The 19,497-nt window shown below is 37.4% G+C and overlaps 1 protein-coding gene across 19 annotated transcripts in view; it reads left to right on the forward strand.

Annotated features, from left to right (window-relative positions):
• The window catches only part of rap1gapa (RAP1 GTPase activating protein a), a 117,347-nt gene that overhangs the window by 80,548 nt on the left and 17,302 nt on the right, over positions 1-19,497 (forward strand). For 14 of the 19 annotated variants that reach the window (XM_058409055.1, XM_058409062.1, XM_058409042.1 and 11 more), the window contains 9 exons: positions 1,650-1,743; positions 13,363-13,398; positions 15,638-15,685; positions 16,011-16,049; positions 16,140-16,325; positions 16,780-16,883; positions 17,374-17,452; positions 17,635-17,688; positions 18,551-18,634. In XM_058409055.1, the coding sequence (XP_058265038.1) occupies positions 13,381-13,398; positions 15,638-15,685; positions 16,011-16,049; positions 16,140-16,325; positions 16,780-16,883; positions 17,374-17,452; positions 17,635-17,688; positions 18,551-18,634 (612 nt within the window). In that variant the 5' untranslated portion in view covers positions 1,650-1,743; positions 13,363-13,380. Of the gene's footprint in view, positions 1-1,649; positions 1,744-10,946; positions 11,364-13,362; positions 13,399-15,637; positions 15,686-16,010; positions 16,050-16,139; positions 16,326-16,779; positions 16,884-17,373; positions 17,453-17,634; positions 17,689-18,550; positions 18,635-19,497 lie in introns of those variants that run through there. The other 5 variants (XM_058409057.1, XM_058409044.1, XM_058409056.1 and 2 more) reach the window with 3 other exon arrangements.

Here is a 19,497-nt window from a genome sequence, read left to right on the forward strand (position 1 = left end):
CCAAATAAAAGCACTAATCTACTTGGGAAGTCTGATAAATTGTTCATGCATTTGCAGGCGATTTACAGAGAATACTGTAATTGTGCAAATAATGTCTGAAGAATACTGAAATGATTTTTTTTTGCCTGGGCCTTGATTTCATATCCTGGAAGAAGAATAAAACTGAATCTTATATATATATATATATATATATATATATATATATATATATATATATATATATATATATATATATATATATATATATATATATATGCAGGATGTCACCTTGAGTATAGCACCACATAAAGGTGCTCAGATTACTAAAAAGCTGTTATATAAAATATGAATGCAAAATTAAAAGAAAGTAGATCTGATCAAAATATAGATCATTGAAAACCCTTTCACAGTCGCTGTTTAAATGCTGTTATTTTAGAGCTGCAAATGTTCAGCGAATACTAAATATAATGACAAGGGGTACGATTAAATGAAAATTTCAAGGAATAGTCTTGATGTGTTGATAGTCTGAGACAGAATAGTTTATTTTAGTCATTAAAATGAAAGAAACAGGTTTGTAATACCAGCCAATTGTTGCTTATTTTATGTATTATACATCTTGAAGTCACTTTTTAAAAAAATGGCATCTTTATTAAAGCGAAAAAGACATGGCCCTGACAAGACATGCTAGTTTAAAAACACATTTAAAAAAACTTTGTTAGTGAATTAGCTTGTGAAAATCAGTTAGTAAAAATACTGCTGTGTCTGAATAGACATATACACTTACACACACTTAGAGGGAAAGTGCTGCTTCATCATAGTTCAAGGGCTCTCAGAAGATCTGAGGGAGTATTTTGCTCTTGAGGTAGAATGTTGTTCTGTCACTCTCTTTTATTCACTACTGACTCTGCCCGTGTTTACCAGACAGCCAAAGTGTTCATATGTTTCTTTCCATACAACACAGAGCTTATAGATTTAGGGGTTATTCATTTTAATCCGGGTCTCTAATCAAATGAATGGTGCGTATTTGTATTCAATTTATATTACCTCAAGCAGTGTTTTTGCTGTAACCTTATTTGTACTGCTCAATGGGGAAAAGGCGTAATGTCTCCAAGAGGACGTCCAAAGTGCTTTAGGTTCCTTCTGAATTAAAAAGGGATATCTTTGGCTATATATCTTTCAGCCTGAGGATCATGCCACAGTTGTTTTCTGATGGGAAATTGAAGGTCATACTTCAGCAACATTGGCCCTGATTCATATTTAGCCCACATTGTAACACAGCCTGTTTTGTCTCTTGAATCATGGAAAATTTAATTATGACCAGATGTATTTAAAAAAGAAGAAGACGAAGAAGACAGAAGAACTTAATTAAATTACTCATCTGTCCCCTGCAGCAGATACCTATTGCTCATCATCTTCATCAGTGTGAAGAACTCGTACGGATCCAGGAATCTGCTAATGAAAGTGCAAAGACTGCTAGGAGGTGCTTCCTACACAGCTGTGTGGAGTAATACAAATGTCAGCCCCCAGGCTGCCACATTGATAAAGCTTCCCCTTCTGTGACCTCACAGGCTTTGTGTTTATGTGTATATACACTATGTGTGTGTGTGTGTTTGTGCATGAGAGGTGATGCAGCACTAAACAGCCCTGCATCTGTCTCTCTGTGTTTGCAGGAAACAGGATGGAGGAGAGCCTCGTATCTCTAGCACACTAGACGCTACACTGCTCCAGGCTCCGCTGCCCTACACTGCCCCTGCATTCCTAAAGGTACTTTTCAAGCTCTGCAATTCTATAACACACACACACATCGCTCCTTGTAACACTAAGCCTTAAATCCTCCCCGATGCCTTCCTTTCGCTTTGCCTCTCCTCTTGAACTTCAATCTATTGCCTGCTACATTTCCAAAAGTCTTCATACAGATGGCTTGGCTTTTAAGAACAACTTTCGCAATGGCAAGAATTGTATAAAATTTGCTAGCATGGTACTAATAACTGGTACAAAAGACTGACATGAGAGTGAGTTAATCCTGTGCTGTATGATTTTTTTTTTTATTATTATTATTCCAAAAACCATCTGTCATGTTATTTGTTCCTGGAAACAAACATGTAATTCTTGAAGTAATGCTTCTTTTTTCACACCAAATTGCTCAGAGATCCGGCTGTGTTATAAAACACATTTCCTGCTCACTAACTCAAGGCCCTCTAAGAGATCCACTAATTATTTTACTGTATACAGTGCATTGTATGTTCGTTTAAAAAAAATAAGAACGCAGAAAGGTTTTTCATCCTTGCACATGTCAGAACTTGCACATAGTACAAAAAGTCAAAAGGCTGTACTGTCATCTGGAGTGCAACAGTTTGCACATGCCCCATGGTTTGTGGGTGAAAGAAGGAAAATGAAGCTGTATCATCTTCACAAATAAACATCAGAATTAAACTGGGGTGTAAAGGGGGATACAAAACTGAAATTTCGTTAGATTTGGTAATTCTGTGAAATCGAATCTATTAAGATTCCAAATAATGCTGCCTAAGCTGAAAATGGAAGAAATAGAAAATGAACCTTGGCATACACATATCCAGCATAACAGCAATTACAGATGCTGAGGTCTGTCGATAAATTGTTCCTAATACACCATTATGCAAAATAAACAAGTATCTGTTTTTTTTTTTGTTTTTTTTTTTAGAAGGCACATGTCAATAAAACCTTTTTACAGACTGTATTTCTAAATGCTGTTGGCATTGGATGTGCAATATGCAGGGAAAAATAATAAGAGGGCTATCTTTGACACCTCTGTTCTGAAGCATAATCATGATAAATATCATCATTATTAAAGCCTAATGAATGGTGTAATTTTGTCTTCAACTGGATTTTCAGGTGCTAAATGAACCTGTTGTTATGGAGCTTCATTTTTCACTTTCAGGTAGACACACCTAAGGCGAAGCATTGCATATACATTAAGGAGGCAAACATGTAAAACACAGAAGATGGGCGTTGTCAAGTTTGCACGTGTTTATCAACTTTTAGGCAATCAGGACCTTGATGTCTTATTGGTATATGTTGATTTTTTTCTTGTCGTAAGTGTGTGCAAACCATTGCACTCAGCTGGTTATATTTTATATCATTTGCTCACAGAAGTGGTGTGGGTTCTGAGGTTTCATACAGTTTTATTATTGGCTGTGTTCATGCACAGTGGTGAAGAGGGCAGCACTGCCTCACAGCTCCAGGGTCCCTGGTTTGATCCTGACTTCGGTTTATTGTCTATGTGAGAATCCAAAACCATGCTAGGTGTATACTTGCCTCATTTTCAGTGTTCCCAGTACCTATAACTATATCCCTGATTGAGATAAAGCAAAGTACTGATGAAGAAATTTGTTTAATATAGCCTATACACCCCAAAACAAAACAAAATACAGTGGTAGTTATCTTGAACGTCATCATTATCCCTTGTATATTGATGTCTTTATATTTCCAAATTCTACAACTGCAAGTGAACAGAAGACACCCCACAGTCCTGAGTTACACTCAGCAGCCTATCCAGACTGCCTTTTGATACACATCTATGTACAGGTTTTTATCAAACCAAAACAAAAAGATTTCTTCAATGAGTCAGCATTGGAGCATGATATAGACACCAGTTATGAGGCTTGCTGCATCCTAGCTTTGGACACTTTAGATGTGTGGCTATGGCAAACCATGCTGTTTCCAGGATGTTACCTTGTGACCTGTTCCTGTATTCACAATTGCTTCACCCTACAGACAAGCAAAAACAACAGGTGTGGCTGATCATTTGCAATGCCAGTCAAATAGCCTGTACTGTGAAAATAGGTAGTTCTTGACTGCATTCTTTGCCCGAAAAACAACCAGACTAGCTATTCCAACGATAGTGGAACTTTGCTTAGGGAGACTATGCAGAAGTGGATACGAAGTCCTTTACCAAGTGCAGAGACTGAAATATCTATGTGTAATCTGATATATGTGACTCTTACGCTAAGGAAATCAGCCTGAAAATTAACAGGAGAGGATATCGATGATGTCAGGGAGCTTTTAAGCAATAAACCATTTGCTTTATGGAGCTATAAATCACTTGTTCTCTAAAATATAGACAATGTTTTTTTTCTATTCATCTACTGGATGAAGTCTTTGTTTATTCTCTTAATTTTCTTCTGTATTCTACATCATACCATTCTGAAAACTAAAACTAAATCAGCCATGCATCTGAGTGTAATTTAAGTCAGTCAGTTAAAAGTCACGTATGGACAGCTGCTGCTAAGCTCTTGTGACAGAGAATTTAACAGTCCTATTAGCTTTCAGCTTCCCTTTCTTTGTGGTCAGTAAATGCCGCATGGCTGTGATGCCTATCTCTGAGCTCCTGTTGTTCTTCACTAGAAGGGAATTTCTCGCTTATTCATGCCCACCTGCTCTGGAAAGATAGCAAGAATTGCTAGACCGGCACGGTCAGGGCCAGTTTGCTAACAGCATTGCATGGAGAATAATAATGTCTAATATCAATGAACAAGCTGAGAGTGTGGGCTGTAAACACATTAATTAATGGCAAGAGAGCTCAGACCAGGACCCTTTGCCCATGGGCCTGTCTGTGGCTGGAGGTGAAATGGAGTTTAACTTCAGCCTGAGCTCTCCGGCCTTCACTCCACCAGACACTTTAACCGTGATTAGGATAGAGGAGGTCCAAAGGACAGCTCTGTGGTATCACTGAATTAATTAGCCTTGAGCTGAGAAAGGCCATGGAGGAGAGCAAGCGAGAGAGAGAGAGAGAGAAAGAAAGAAACACTTAAAGTCAGAGAGGGGTCTGATAAGCTTGACACTGAAATCAGGTCCATCCTTAATTAATTATTCCCTGTGTGTAATTCTTTATTCCCAGACCATCCATGGCATCTAATTATACAAAAACGCCTTTGTAACCTCGTTCTCTTACAAACAAGACCATATGTTTACACTTCTAAACTATTGTTGACTCTTATGATTGAAAAAAAAAATACAGAAAAAAAGGCTTTTTAGTTTTTTTGCAGTCATTATGCTGATCAAAAATATCAATCCCAGTCCAGTTTGAGCGAAGGATATGACAGAATATGTGATTTGTTTTATCATTAAGGAGTATTTGGTGTCATATTTCTTCAAAATTCAAGCAAGCAAAATGCCCAGTTCAAACACAGTGAATCATGTAAATGAAGGGATCTGATATTGCGGATATGTCCCATGGAGTCATGAATATGGATTAGAGTAGAATGAGTACATCATCATTCCACTGGAAACTTTAAAGTGTTTTTAGACTGGCTAAATTGTTTTTCTGTTTTATACCAGATATCCGACTCTAAGTCACATCTGCTTTCTGATCATAATCTGACCATCGATTTTGGTTAGATAGGACAACAATAATGAAGGCCTATAACACTTGACTTAAGCTATAAGCTATGTAGTGAATAGTAAAAGCACATTAAAGACATAAAATTACCCCCAACAATATGAGAAAAGCAAGACTGTCACTGTTGTGCATTTCTGTTGTTCAGACATTATCCGTTCCATGATCTCACTTTTTACCTAATCTTTGCAATACACTATACATTTAAAATGTTTTTATTATATCACAGATACTCTATCTGCATTAGCCATGAAGATCCAAGATGTTCCGTCTTGGCGAATATATTTTAACCCAGTCTGGTATCTCTGTCATTAACTGTCCTCTGCTCCTCTCCTGAGCATGGGGCAACATGATTCCTGCCCCAATGGGCCTCTATTCTCATTTTTCCTCACAAGCTGCAGTAATAACTCCATGGAGCAAAATGGGGCAATAAGCATGCCACACCATGATTGCACAACATCTAGAAAGATGACCAAATCAGCAGAACATCAAATAGCAGGCAATTAATATTTCAACAGATTGCAAAATATATGGAATTGTGAATGAGGATTATAGGAAGATTAATATTTGACACCATTATGGACAATCCTCCAATGAATAAAACTTTTTACAAAATTACAGTTCAGACTGAGCCTCGAGGGAACATGGCATGATAAAGCATTCTCTCTTTTTTTATTAGTTTAAACTTTGTGATATGTTTAATACATCAGCCCTCTTCCTTTAAAGGGTATTAATAAATTGGGATTGTGCATTGGGATTGTGCGTGACTAACGAATGATGTCATTCTCCTGGCTTTAGATAAAACTTTATCAGAGCACATCTTTATGTAGCACTGTTATCTAGTTAAATACAGACAGTCGCTTTCATTATCTGAAATGGCATTTAAGGCTATCCTGTATGCCGATTTGCACATCTGACATAATCTGACTACATGCTGATGAACTGTGACTGCACTATAACCAGCAGCAATCATATAACCCCCTGGCACAGTCAGACTCATTATTAATAATAAAGAGTTTAATTAAGGCAGTAGATTCAGTGTTAGATAGAAGTCAAAACAATAGACAGTGATTTGCAAGGGGAAAAAAAATCAGGAGACATGAGACAAATGGAGTAACGCAGCAATTAGCATGACACATCGAGCTGAGCAGCAGGACCTGTGATGTATTCTAGCACTTTGCACATGATCCAGAAGGCTTAACAATGCATCATGTAGACAGCTACAACATAGCTGAAGAAGTTTGCTATGTCATTGAGACATTATCCAGGCTCCTAACAGTCATTGGTAATTTCATCATACCATGAAACCATGGGCTTCTCTCTCTTTAGACCACAGCGTCTCAATCTTAGAGTCAGACTCCCGCTTGGAGTTGACTAAGAAACATCTGTTATTTGTAATGTAGCTCTATGTACAGAATTTAGATTTTTCTTAGAAAATACATAATAAACAAACTTTTATTATAATAAAATAATAATAATATAATAAAATAAAATAATAATATAATAAAATAAAATAATAATATAATAAAATAAAATAATAATATAATAATATAATAAAAATTTCTTTCTATTTGGAGCTCCACTTAAACCCTTTTATTTTGGGAGTATTTTCCAGATTATTTTCATTGTAATAGCAGTTGAGTTTTCTGTTTAAGGACACATTTAATCGTAACATAAATGAATAATAATTCAAATCACGTATTACCATTTTCATGTACACATACACTACCAGTCAAAAGTTTGGACACACCTTTTAATTCAATGTTTTTTGTTTAGGGATTTATTTTCTACATTCTAGAACAATACTGGAGATTTCAAAACTATGAAATAACACACATGGACTTAAGTAATCCATATGTAATGACAACAAAAAACAGTCAGTTGTTATTTTAAGACACGAAGGTCAGGTGTTCTGGAATAGTTCTTGCAAGAACAGTATTGTCGAGTGCATTTGCAAAACCCATCAAGCACCATGATGAAACTGGCTCACATGAAGACCATCCCAGGAAAGCAAGACCAAAACTTACCTCTGCTGCAGAGGAGAAGTTCATTTAGAGTTACCAGCCTCAGAAATCACCAATTAACAGCACCTCAGATTAGAGCTGTTATGAAGGCTTTACAGAGCATCAGTAGCAGATATATCTCAATATCAACTGTTCAAACGAGATTATTGTGTATTTTGGCCGCCTTTAGCATTGTTTTACAATGTAGAAAGAAATAAACATCAGGAAAGACCATGGAATTAGAAGATGTGTCCAAACTTTTGACTGGTAGTGTACATACAATACCTAACGAATTTCAAATGAAAAACCAAAGTCCATCTGCAATTGCATTTACTAGTTCTAAGTTATGAGGCTGTCATATAGAAAGAGCAAAAGCAAGTTTGGGATTTCACTTCCTAGCCGTCGCGTACAGAGCCTGCCAAAATTCAAATGGAAAAGCAACTCCCTTTGTATTTGCATTTCCAATGCCCTGCACAGAAACTTGTCAATCAGTGTTGGAGGTGGGTGTACACTATGGGGCTTGTTACACCAGAAATAAAAGCCCGTGGTTTCTAGCTCATAACACTTATAACTCACAATATTATGAATGCTGTATTAGGCCTGTAAATTATATTGTGATTATATGTTTATAATATTTACCAAGAAATCAACAACCAACAAAAATGCAGTATGAAGATTTAAAGACATAGGCCTATCCTAGGAATTATTAGGAGAGAGGACTTATGGTAACTTACTGTATGCATTTTTTATTCTAGTGGTATGATCAGGATCTGCTGGTTGATGTGATCTGTGCAAGCTGATCCCTATGATCTAAACACACAACTAAGTTCTTTGTTTTGATTTTTTGTTATTTAGTGTTCATTTAAATGGCCACTACAGGGGAATTCTTAGTTTATAGATATATAATTTCTATCTAATCTATGGAAAGATTGGGCAGTCTTATATTTTCTGAGAGATTTGGGGGTGGATAGAAGTGAAAAGAGAAATAATGTTGCTTGTCATGAGTATAGTAGTGGTAAGAGAAGTCATGAGATCAGAACACTAAGCCCTGTGATTTTGTACAGAGGAAAAACAAGAGTGGACAAAGAACTGATCCCTGGGGATCTCCTATAATAAGGCATTGAGGTAATGAGGCTTCTCCATGGTACATGGTGGGATTAGTCCTGTAGATTTAATGGAATCTATGCCATGCTGAAGTCATGCTAATTTAATAACGTTTACTGTCAAAAAATTAGATTTTTAGAAGAATGTGGAAATAACATGATCCAAGGTCTTACTTAATGCATATGCAAGCTTATGCAAGGTTTTAAGTGATTCTAGGGATTTTTTAAATTATCCAGATACTTGTGTCTTTATATTATACACTATATGTGAGATGTTCACCTACAGATTGTTGATTCATGCATTGTCACTGTTTAGTTCTCTAAAATGCTAGCTGTAAATATCCTGAACTATTTACTGATTCACCTGTTGCAGGGTTTTTTTCTTTTATACACTACCTATGAAATAAGGAATGGGCTGTATACACAACAAATGACTGTGTGTGCCGAAAAATCGACTCTGTGTTATCAATTAAAAGTAGATTAGATGGCTGTAGTGTACCAGTGATGAGTTTGATATTGAGTTGCACCCAGACATCATGTTTGTACAGTGCAATAATGTGTGTCTGTGTGTACTTTCTGACCATATCTACAACACAGGATACTCTCATAGTAACATCCTTTTATGAGATGATTGCAGTTTCTCGTCTCCACAGAACTAGATGGCCCATGATATACATCAACATTATGTTTATTATGGACTTATTAAAAAGATATCTTCAGCTGCAGGTGGTGCACCATCTCATCGTAGAGAAGGTTCTTCTCCGTTGTTGTTCCATGTTAGTCTTCTTTTTCTTTTTTTTTCTCTGCATTTTATTTGCATTTGAGTTTGAAAAGCAAAAAGAAAGGGATAAGCTTGGGTGGTGCGGGCAGGGCTGTAAACAGGGAAAGGAGATATAGTGTTAAATCTTTATTAGTGCTAGTTTCTTTTCTTTTTTTTTTGATGCAATGTCTCAATCACTTCACCAGGGAATTTATTCAAGCGACTCATTAAAAGTGGCAATAAGCGATGTTAGCGGTTCTTGCTGAATTCTGCCAAATGTTACCACCAGAGTAGTCTTTGCTCTCTCCATTCCTACGTTTTCTGTACGGATTCATACACTGTCTGGATTTGTTTTCCATTTTGGTGCATATGTAAACTACATAGTAAATATCAGTCCTAGTTCTACATATACGTGTTGCCTGTATGTCTTTTGTCTAGACAATAATGTATAAACCTATTACTGTAGTTAAAATAGTGGCATTATGAGTTTAAATATTGTTGTATGGCTGATATTATTTTTTAACATCTTATAATACATATATTTACTATGAAAAGATCTATGAGAATTAATGAAAACTATGAGATATTCTGAAACTCAGTCATTTCTTTGCACTAATTAAGGCCGATTGTATAGTAGATGCAAAGCTGTTCTTACCGAGTCAAAGCATTGAGCAAAGCGTATTATAATTGGCTAGACTGGAAACTCACATCTGATTGGCTGAAGTGAATTCCCAATAAGAAAAAAACACTAATTTGTGAATTGGAGCCTCACGGGAAAATCTCAATATACACAAATCCACACAAATCCAAAGTGATATACACGCACATGATGTTTTGCAAATGCAGATTCAACAATGTCAAATGTAAAAACATTCTGAATCTTACAAACACGCTTGTGTGTTTGTGAATTGTGTTTTGCTTTTGTAAATTGTATTTTGTGAATATGAATTAGGTTCTGAATGTGTGGATTGTTGGTCGCGAGTATATTCATGCTTTTTGCTCAATTAAATTTGAGTTATTCTAACTGATCACTCATGGCCTTCAAGCTCATCTAATCTCAGCCCAACTGAGTGATGTGTCATTAAACCACCATCATTAAAACATCTTTCGGAACAATCACTCCAATAGTATTTATCACTTTTTCCCCAGTGCCTTTTCTACCTTGATGCTTTTTATTTCCTTTGATTGTTTTGCGATGGAAGTTGTGGTCAGAAATGGTCACACCAAAACATTTGTCAGGCTTCTTTGCCAATAACTTTAATTCTTAGCTTAGGTTTCATTTATTCTGTTTTGCTAGCAATACAAATGTAAAAAGAAAAATTAAAGAACCATTTTATCACCATTATACACAGTTTGTACAATATTCTCAGGGGAAAATGAGCTAAGCAAAAGCTCAAGCAAGGTTCACAATAGGAAAAGTGGTTTATTAGTAATTTAGTCATCTAATAATGCTCCACTTTGAGAAAGACTTCAAAATAGCTCATTTTGACCTGAACAGAACAGAAAGGCTTCAGTGTTTCAGAGACTCAGAGATTCTCAATCAAGGTAAGACTCTGATCTCATTAGAAGTAAAGATAATATCTCATCATGCACCACTTTTTTTAAATGCAGCTCCACAGACAAATCTAAATAAAATGCCCAGCACCTGTTGGTGTGGCACCGAGTATTGGAGCTCCACTGGGTGGGCTTCTTGCAGGCTTGTAGGAGTATAACCCAAGTCTCAGCTCCACCTCTACACCTCAGAGAGAGAGTACAAAAAGAGCTGCTCTGTGAGAAAGGAATGCAATATTTGCCTTGCCAATTCCCACACCAGTCTGGAGAGAGGTAAAAAGAAATATTGGCTCTAACCGCATGCTCATACACACAAACACACCTTACAGAGCAGTGCAGCGTCTCTCTCTCTGTCAGGGGCTTTCTTACACGGCTGTGATGGGACACTCTGCTGGGTCTTTCTCTGGACTTTTCTTCTCACTCGGGTGGAAACAGGGAGGTGTTTTTGGAGGCACAGGAAAAACATTGCTGGACATGAACTAGTTTGGACTGGACGTAAAGGATTTTTTGTCCGATACACTGGACATCACTTCAGAATGGCCACAAGAAGTCCAGTCCATGTGACAGTAGGACACTGGAGAAGGCCTGGGATTGTAAGTAAACATTTGAAGCTCGACAGAAATCAGAGAGCAAAAGTGATGTTGTTCATTTGAGAACACATGATGAATTATATAGAGATTATATGGAGTATAATGTGCACTGCAGGCTAAAGATCCATTACCAATTAGTCAGCTTGATTAAAAAAAGCATTTCCTCCTGTATTATCTCTGCTGTATACGAAGAGACATAATCGTGACATTTCACAATTTTTTTGCACTGTTCTAAAGTCTGCAGAAGTAGACAGAGCAACAAAGTAATGTTTATCATGTACTAGTTGTATCCGGGAGCACTTTTTATTGTTGCGTTCTTAGCTTTGTATTTACTTTGTATGATTTTAAAGCAGCAAGTGTTCGTAACTCAGGCAGTGTTTGCTGAAGGAGGATCCCCTGAGCTGAGGATCAGGAACAGCATATGGTGCAGAGTTTTACTATTAGTCTTTGATAAAGCCCTGCTGCCTGCTGTTTAGGTTTGTTGTGTGATAGCTGAGCAGTATGAGAACCCTCCATAGAGCAATACACTAAAGAGATCATCAGCTTCTCATCTCACACACACACACACGCACTCTATCTGTTTCCTTCCTTTTCTCTACCAGCGAGATTATGAAAATGTTATTTTGCCGGGTTGAATTTCTTAGATGTTTGTTTTCAAGGCAATAGGGTCTGTTTGCATACTGAGGAGGAGTAGCACAATGAACTCAAACAATGCGAGACGGTACACAAACTGTTTGCTCAAGCAAACGGGAAGAAATTCATGCAGACTTCGTTTGACACACACCTACTGGAAACACACTGGTATCGTGTGAGCGGTCTACATATTACTATGCGTAAACATGTGAAGGTTGTGCAGTCCCATGGACAGTGACATTCAGTGGGTCTACTATGAAAAGGTATAAAAGCTTCCCCTCAAAATTTGGAATGAGGAAGTGAATTAAAACCCACAAAGCCCATAATCTTCAGCATGTACTATTACAGGTTTGGATATGCTGCATATAGAAGAGTTTTATTTTATTTATTTATTTATTTATTTATTTATTTATTTATTTATTTATTTATTTATTAATTAATTAATTAATTAATTAATTAATTAATGATAGACTTCTGTTAGCATATTAGAAAATGCATGGACTAAGATAATTGAAACAAGGCATCACACAAGGACTATTCAATTTTTTAGAAAAGAGAACATTAGAACAGCTTAAAGACAATAAAATCCACAAAGCGGTAATAGCTTAGTGTATAGAAATGGGTGATAACTTTACAATGAGAAATAAAAACCGCAAGGTAAAAACAACCAGCCTATTGAAGGTGAGACACAGAACAGGTGAACACATTAAGGTAATCTAACAATGACGGGACTACAGCAGAAATAAAAGCAGATAGGTGTGTGAACAAAACAAAAGTGCATGTGAGCAGTACTCTCAAAACTGAGAGGGGGAATGACCTTACAGTTAATTACATTTACTTAGTGATTCACATTACATTTGATTCAGAAAATAAGCATATAAATGAGCACTAAGACATGAGCATTTACATTAGCCTTATAAACAAAAGAAGAATGTGTATTTAGTCTAATGTGTCCAAACTCTTGCAGTATAATGACAAGACTGATTAACATTTAACATCCAAATCAGTGACGTAACACTTAAGATATGAACTGGGGCCTTGCTGACCACTAATGCTGACTTATTGCTACTAACATTGCACTCCGACGCCCTCATCACAAGCGCCTCTTGTTCTAAGACACTTCAGTGCTTCATTAAATAATAATATAATCTGTTGATGTCACTGGTACAAATGAAGGCCAGAAAGGTCACTGTAGTACAGCAGAGCTATTGTGGTGTTATAGGTGAAGCAGCGCAGGATTAACACCAGCAGCGTGTTCTTCACTCTTGCTCTACTTAGACCATGTAACATTATTCAGGGCTCAGCTCTCACATGCCAGTTTTATCAGCAGACTCCTCACTCATCTCATTTCCTCTCCCCCCTTTTTCAGACTACTGATTTATTTGAAATGATTGAAAGAATGCAGGTAAAGTATTGCTTTTATTATCTTAATCTCGTTCTTCCCTTCTTCATCTTAGATGTCTTCCACTAACCTCAGAACCAGCTCTTTGGACTGGTTACCTAGACACAATCCTGTTTGCTTTCCACTTCTTGTGAAGGACTAGATCATGAGAAAACCCTGTTTCATTATGTCGTCCAGTGTTTTTTCATATGGAATATTTTCTGTAAACTCAGAGGAAGAAAGAATCGCTCATCATTGTACAGCATCGTGTCACAGCTTTGTGTTACGAGGCTGAGTAATTAATGACGATTAAAGCAGTTTTGCGCTCCCATTGTTATTGTTCATCTCTCACAAAAAAGGTGATATACATTTACATAACAATAACATTATTTTGCATGACATTTTGTAGTTGCAGTTCTGCATCTTTTACAGGCACTGTACTCAGAGATTTCATTTTTCTTCAGTTTTTTAATCCCTGCACCTGTCAGAAAATTCTAACCAACAATATACTGTATACTGCTTTTAAAACACACTCATATCATTTTTGTACCAAAATCTGGTTGAATAATTATCGCAAATTGTTTCATCCCAATTGGATAAGCACCTGGTTAAATTTAGTGTCATTTTTGTTTTGTCTAGACAAATTCTGCTCTATCACATTCAGAGCATATCACATTTACTCATATTTGAAGTTGCTATGTAAAGGAAGTTCATATACTTCCATCAGCTGTGCAATAATGTATGCTGTGGAACAGTGCCATATACTGTCTTCACTCAGAGACCATTAGATGGAAATGAATGAAGTCAATCAAAAAGAAGATTGCTATCCCACAAGCCATTTGGAAACTATTGCAAGTTATAGCTACAGGCTACAGGCCTCGTTTCATATTCACCTGCAGTATGTCATATCATGATTGTAGTGTTTTATTAATCATTTCATCCCAAGTATGATTCTATCAACATGTCTAACACAAATGTCTGGTTTTCCGGGAAAGGAAACCTGCAAGAAATTCATTCTTTTGCCTAAATTTAGTAGACGTCATCCTGGGAAACGAATACCATCCAAACAGGGCTGATGGATAGTGCAGCTGCCGTGCCTAGAATTCATTTTAGTGGGGAAAAAAAGAAATAGAAGAATGGGACAGCAGAGTAGAAAGCACATTATAGACGTCCCACTCCAACAGGAAACAGCTGTTATGATGAAATGAGAAAGATGTCTGTTTGCAGTGTATCATCAGATAGACCAAAAAGCCAATAATCTGAGCTCCAGCTTTTCAAACACAGACCAGATCGGTAGAACCAGAGCCCACACACACACACACACACAGCATGATTGCTTGGCAAATTGTCAAATGTCAAATTGCTTAGGGCGCAGATTTGTTACACAATTATTTATTTATTTATTTATTTTTACAAAAATATTAATGTCTGATACTAACAATCGTGTATTAATTGTGTCTTTAACTTCTCTAATTTCTGTTACATGTTTCTTGATATTCTAATAGTCACTTATCTGTCTTGCAAAACTCAGATGTCATCATTCACAAGATGACGGGATCCTTTATACAGCCTACAGTTAATTCATCGCCACTTTAGTTCAGATTTATGAAGGAGATAGAAGTCTGTGAGTCACAATAATCATGATAATTGATTTATGAAGCTGATGAACACACTCTGGAGTGCGACCAAGGCTTCATAATCATGATATACTGTACCTGTAGTGAGGATTACACTAGAACAACAAATACTCACAAAAGATATTATGCATGTGTTACATAAGTGAAATGATCAGTTTTATCCATCAGTATCACGGCTATTGATTTAAGCATCTAACAAAATCCTGATAATCCTGAGTTCCCTCTCTAAATCCATCAATGCAAATCATTTTATGTAAATATTTATTTGTATTTAATTACAGCTTAATAAAGCTTAACCTTTTCATATATAGACTTTTGGGGGGGGGGGGTTCTTTATAAAATGATAAATATATAATTTTTATTTAAAATGTTCTGTGATAAGCATCAGATTCTCTGTTTGCGTGATGTCTTTTTCTCCTCCCTCCGCCTCATTATATTGTACCTGTACACTTTTTGCCAGGCTACAGGTTATCGGCTTCATTAAGCTGTTAATCCTGTCCGAATATGGCATCATATTAATTAACCTTTTCTAATCCATTACACTTTTGTGAACCAGTGAATGAGACATGAAGGGATTGTGTCAGAGAGGATGCTGATGTGCTGTATGTGTTTTCGCTATGTTTCAGAGCAACAGAATGGATGAACAGCGGTGTGCCCTGCCTCCACCCCTTAAAGTATGCCCTGCACGCACATACACATACACATACTCACCTCACACACAGACTCTATTGTTTCCATGCCATTAGTTGGTGCTCGGCTCTTCAGATAGAAGGCGAGTTATCAGGCAGGCTGATAATCGCTGTGTTCCGACAGCAATAAGCCTCTTCTCAGACACCAACTAATAGACCTGCAATCAAATGAGTTGAATTGGTGCTGCGCAATAGCCTCTGGCTCTCACTTTATTGTTATGTCCAACCTTGTTACCAGTTTCTGAATATTATAATGTTAATGTTATGTGAGTAATCTGTGGGTTTTTTGTTTGTTTGTTCTATTTAACAGACTGAGGAGGACTACATCCCATACCCCAGTGTTCATGAGGTAAGGTATAACACAGGAACAGGTCTCAGTTATATTTCCTTGTTTTAAGTGTTGCCTAGCTTCACAGGTGTGTTTTCTCTCTCGGGTTAGGTGTTAGGCAGGAAAAGCCCTTTTCCACTGATCCTGCTGCCTCAGTTCGGAGGTTACTGGATTGAAGGCACCAACCACGAGCTGAGCAACGGAAATGACCTGGATCAGCTGCTGTCTCCTACGTCCCAAATCAAGCTGGAAACCAACATTACAGCCAAGATCTACAGGAAACACTTTATGGGAAAGGTAATAAGACCTTACTACACATTTCTATTCATATTAAAAAAAAAAAGATGTTGAGATAAACACTGTTTTGTAACATTTCTCTGTGTGGAGTCCTGTGTAGAGTCAGGCATGTATTTTGCATTTGTGCAGCAACATTTGCATTTGAACAAAAAAACCCTTCCCTCAGAGATTAGGAAAATCCATTTGACCAAAGTAAGACACATGACTAGTGTCACACCAAGAAGGTTTATGCATGTCCCTTTACACATTTCAGAGCTTAGCGCTAAAGGAGATATATTAGTTTTGCCCTTAATTTGACATAAGGTGTTTAGCTAAAGAAATCCTCATAATGGATGAGTCTCATGGTGTGACCTTGTAGCAGACACATGTCTGTGTACATTTCTTCAGATGTGTGACTATGCGTTGAAGGATGAAGATGAATGCGCTCTCACACTCTTTTCCCCTCTGTCATTAGGAGCACTTTAATTACTACACAATGGACAGCGCTCTGGGCCACCTGGTCTTCTCGGTTAAATATGAAGTGATCGGGGACCAGGAGCACCTCCGTCTAATGTTAAGGTATGCATCATCACTCCTAATATCTCATCCAGTACCCTTTCATCGTAAACCTTCCTAGTGTCTTACTGAGTGAGGGATTAGTCTTTGACAAATATTCTCCTCCTGAGCTGCTTTGCTTTGCACTTTCATTTGGATTAAAGATTATTCTAGACCTGGATGTATCCATTCTCTGAACCATGAGTCATTTCCAGAGACAGTAATATCCCATTCAGTCACACATTCCTCTCCTGAGATTACATGGGCCGCACCTTCCCAGCACCCTCATTTCCGAATTAGACACCAGATGGACAATAGATGGGCCAGTGTGTGGGTGGAGAGAGACTATTGTAGGACATTGCTGACATCTCACCCATGTGACATAATTACAGCATCCATGCTGACACCAGATATACTGAATGACTCCATTATGAGTCTGTACATCCATCAGCTAAAATATAAGAATAAAATTAAATCCCATAAGCACTGCAGATTCTCTTCTGGTCTTTTCCAGGAGCAAATTAAAGACATATCATGATGTGATCCCTATATCATGTCTGACTGAATTCCCCAACGTTGTCCAGATGGCCAAGGTAAGAGTATGATTCAGCGTTGTTCTTTTCTGCCGTTGTAATTTATCATCCTCAACGTCAGGACTGATAGATCACCTCATCTCTTCAGTCCTGACAAAAGCAATGGATTGATTCTTACAGCAAATATAGAACAAAAGAGAAAAAAATTCATTCATCTTCTTTCCTTGTTTTCTTATTCCCAGCTTGTGTGTGAGGAGGTGAACGTGGATCGCTTCTTCCCAGTGCTTTACCCGAAGGTATGCAGGTCTCCACCATTTCATACATTTAAAATGCAGCGCAACGTATATTTTATAGCCAAACGTATGTCAGCACCTGACCATCCCATATGTGGGTCTCCTCCAGTTGTTTGCATACAAACTATTATGTCTTCATCTGTATGATGTATCATTACAATTTCCTTTCACTGGAACTAAGGAAGTAAGCTCGTTCCAGCATGACAGTGCACTTTGCACATATGAAGCCTATATGCACAGACATGGCTTGCCAAGGTTGGTGTGGAAGAACTTGCACAGTCCTGACCTCACCCCTCCTGAACACCAGGCCTCCCCTCCCAACCTCATTAATGCTCTTGTCTGAAAGGGCAGAAATCCCCACAGCCATGTTCCAAAATCTAGTGGAAAGCCTTTCTAGAAGAGTGGAATCTATTTCAGTAGCAAAGGGGAAACTCCAAATTAATGTCCATGGTTTTGGAAAGGGATGATGGAACAAAAACATATGGGTGTAATGGTCAGTTGTCCACAAACCTTTGTCCATTTAATGTTGTGTATATAAAAGAAAATAATAATAATAATAAGAAGAAGAAGAAGCCAAAGAATATGACTATAAGTAATAAATATTAGAAATGTGTTTTACATGTTCTCTATCTATCTATCTATCTATCTATCTATCTATCTATCTATCTATCTATCTATCTATCTATCTATCTATCTATCTATCTATCTGTCTGTCTGTCTGTCTGTCTGTCTGTCTGTCTGTCTGTCTATCTATCTATCTATCTATCTATCTATCTATCTATAACAAATAACACAGCGTCTCACCCCTATCATGCAACAGTTCTGGTGCTAAATTTTCAGTCTCTTTTATTTTATTTTCCCGAAGGCTTCGAGGCTTATTGTGACGTTTGATGAGCATGTCATCAGTAACAACTTCAAGTTCGGAGTAATATATCAGAAGTTTGGACAGGTGAGTTCCACAGGAGCGTCTCTATCCAGGTCTGACTCACTGTTTCATTTTTGTAGTCTATTTTCTTTTAGGTGCCTTTCCTCAAAAAGCAGCCCAGTGCCTTAACCACAGACAGACAGACTTTTTAAATACCAAAAGCAGTCCTTTTTTAGATTGTAATGCTTCCTCTGAGTGTGAACTAACAACATATTACTTCTGCTCTGCTCCTCTGCAAATTATAAAGCTTTTGTGTGCTAAGGGCCTGGTAGAGAGGTTTGCTCACACAGCTCCTTGACCTTTAAGTTGGACTAGATAAGCAGTGGGCAGAGGAAGAGAGCCAATGAAAACTGCCACTCGTAGCATTAGCATAGAGAGGCTTCTAATGAGTCAGCGACACAGAGAGCCTTTTCCTGTCACGTCTCTGTTTGTCATCACGCACAAAATGCACTTGCTCTGTTCTCGCTCTTTTTTACTCTTCTGAACCCATCAGGAGGTCCAACAAAAGTGTTTTACCTACACCTTATCATGGCATCAAGACAGCTCTCTCTACCGCTGTGCACTCAGCACCCACGGCTTCACTCAACAAAAAAGGCATGATGTTTATTCAGGAAAGCAATTAGCATTTTCAGCAGGCTAATTGCCCCATAGGGAATCATAATGAACTAGCACTGTAGGTAGTGCTAATATGAGAGTGTGTCAGGGTCTTTGTCTTTGTCAGTTGTTTGTTGAAGCTCTTTAGAGTGATTCGTTTTATTTAGCATCTTTTGAATTCGAAGCTTTGTTCTGTCTAACAAAAGCAGCGTCGTTACATTTTCATGTTATTTTAAGCATCCTGAAAGCAGGAAAAGTCCTATATCCGTTCAATGATTGGAATAATGAATGAT

This window comes from Hemibagrus wyckioides, linkage group LG15 (assembly GCF_019097595.1).
Source record: "Hemibagrus wyckioides isolate EC202008001 linkage group LG15, SWU_Hwy_1.0, whole genome shotgun sequence".
Lineage (NCBI taxonomy): Eukaryota > Metazoa > Chordata > Actinopteri > Siluriformes > Bagridae > Hemibagrus > Hemibagrus wyckioides.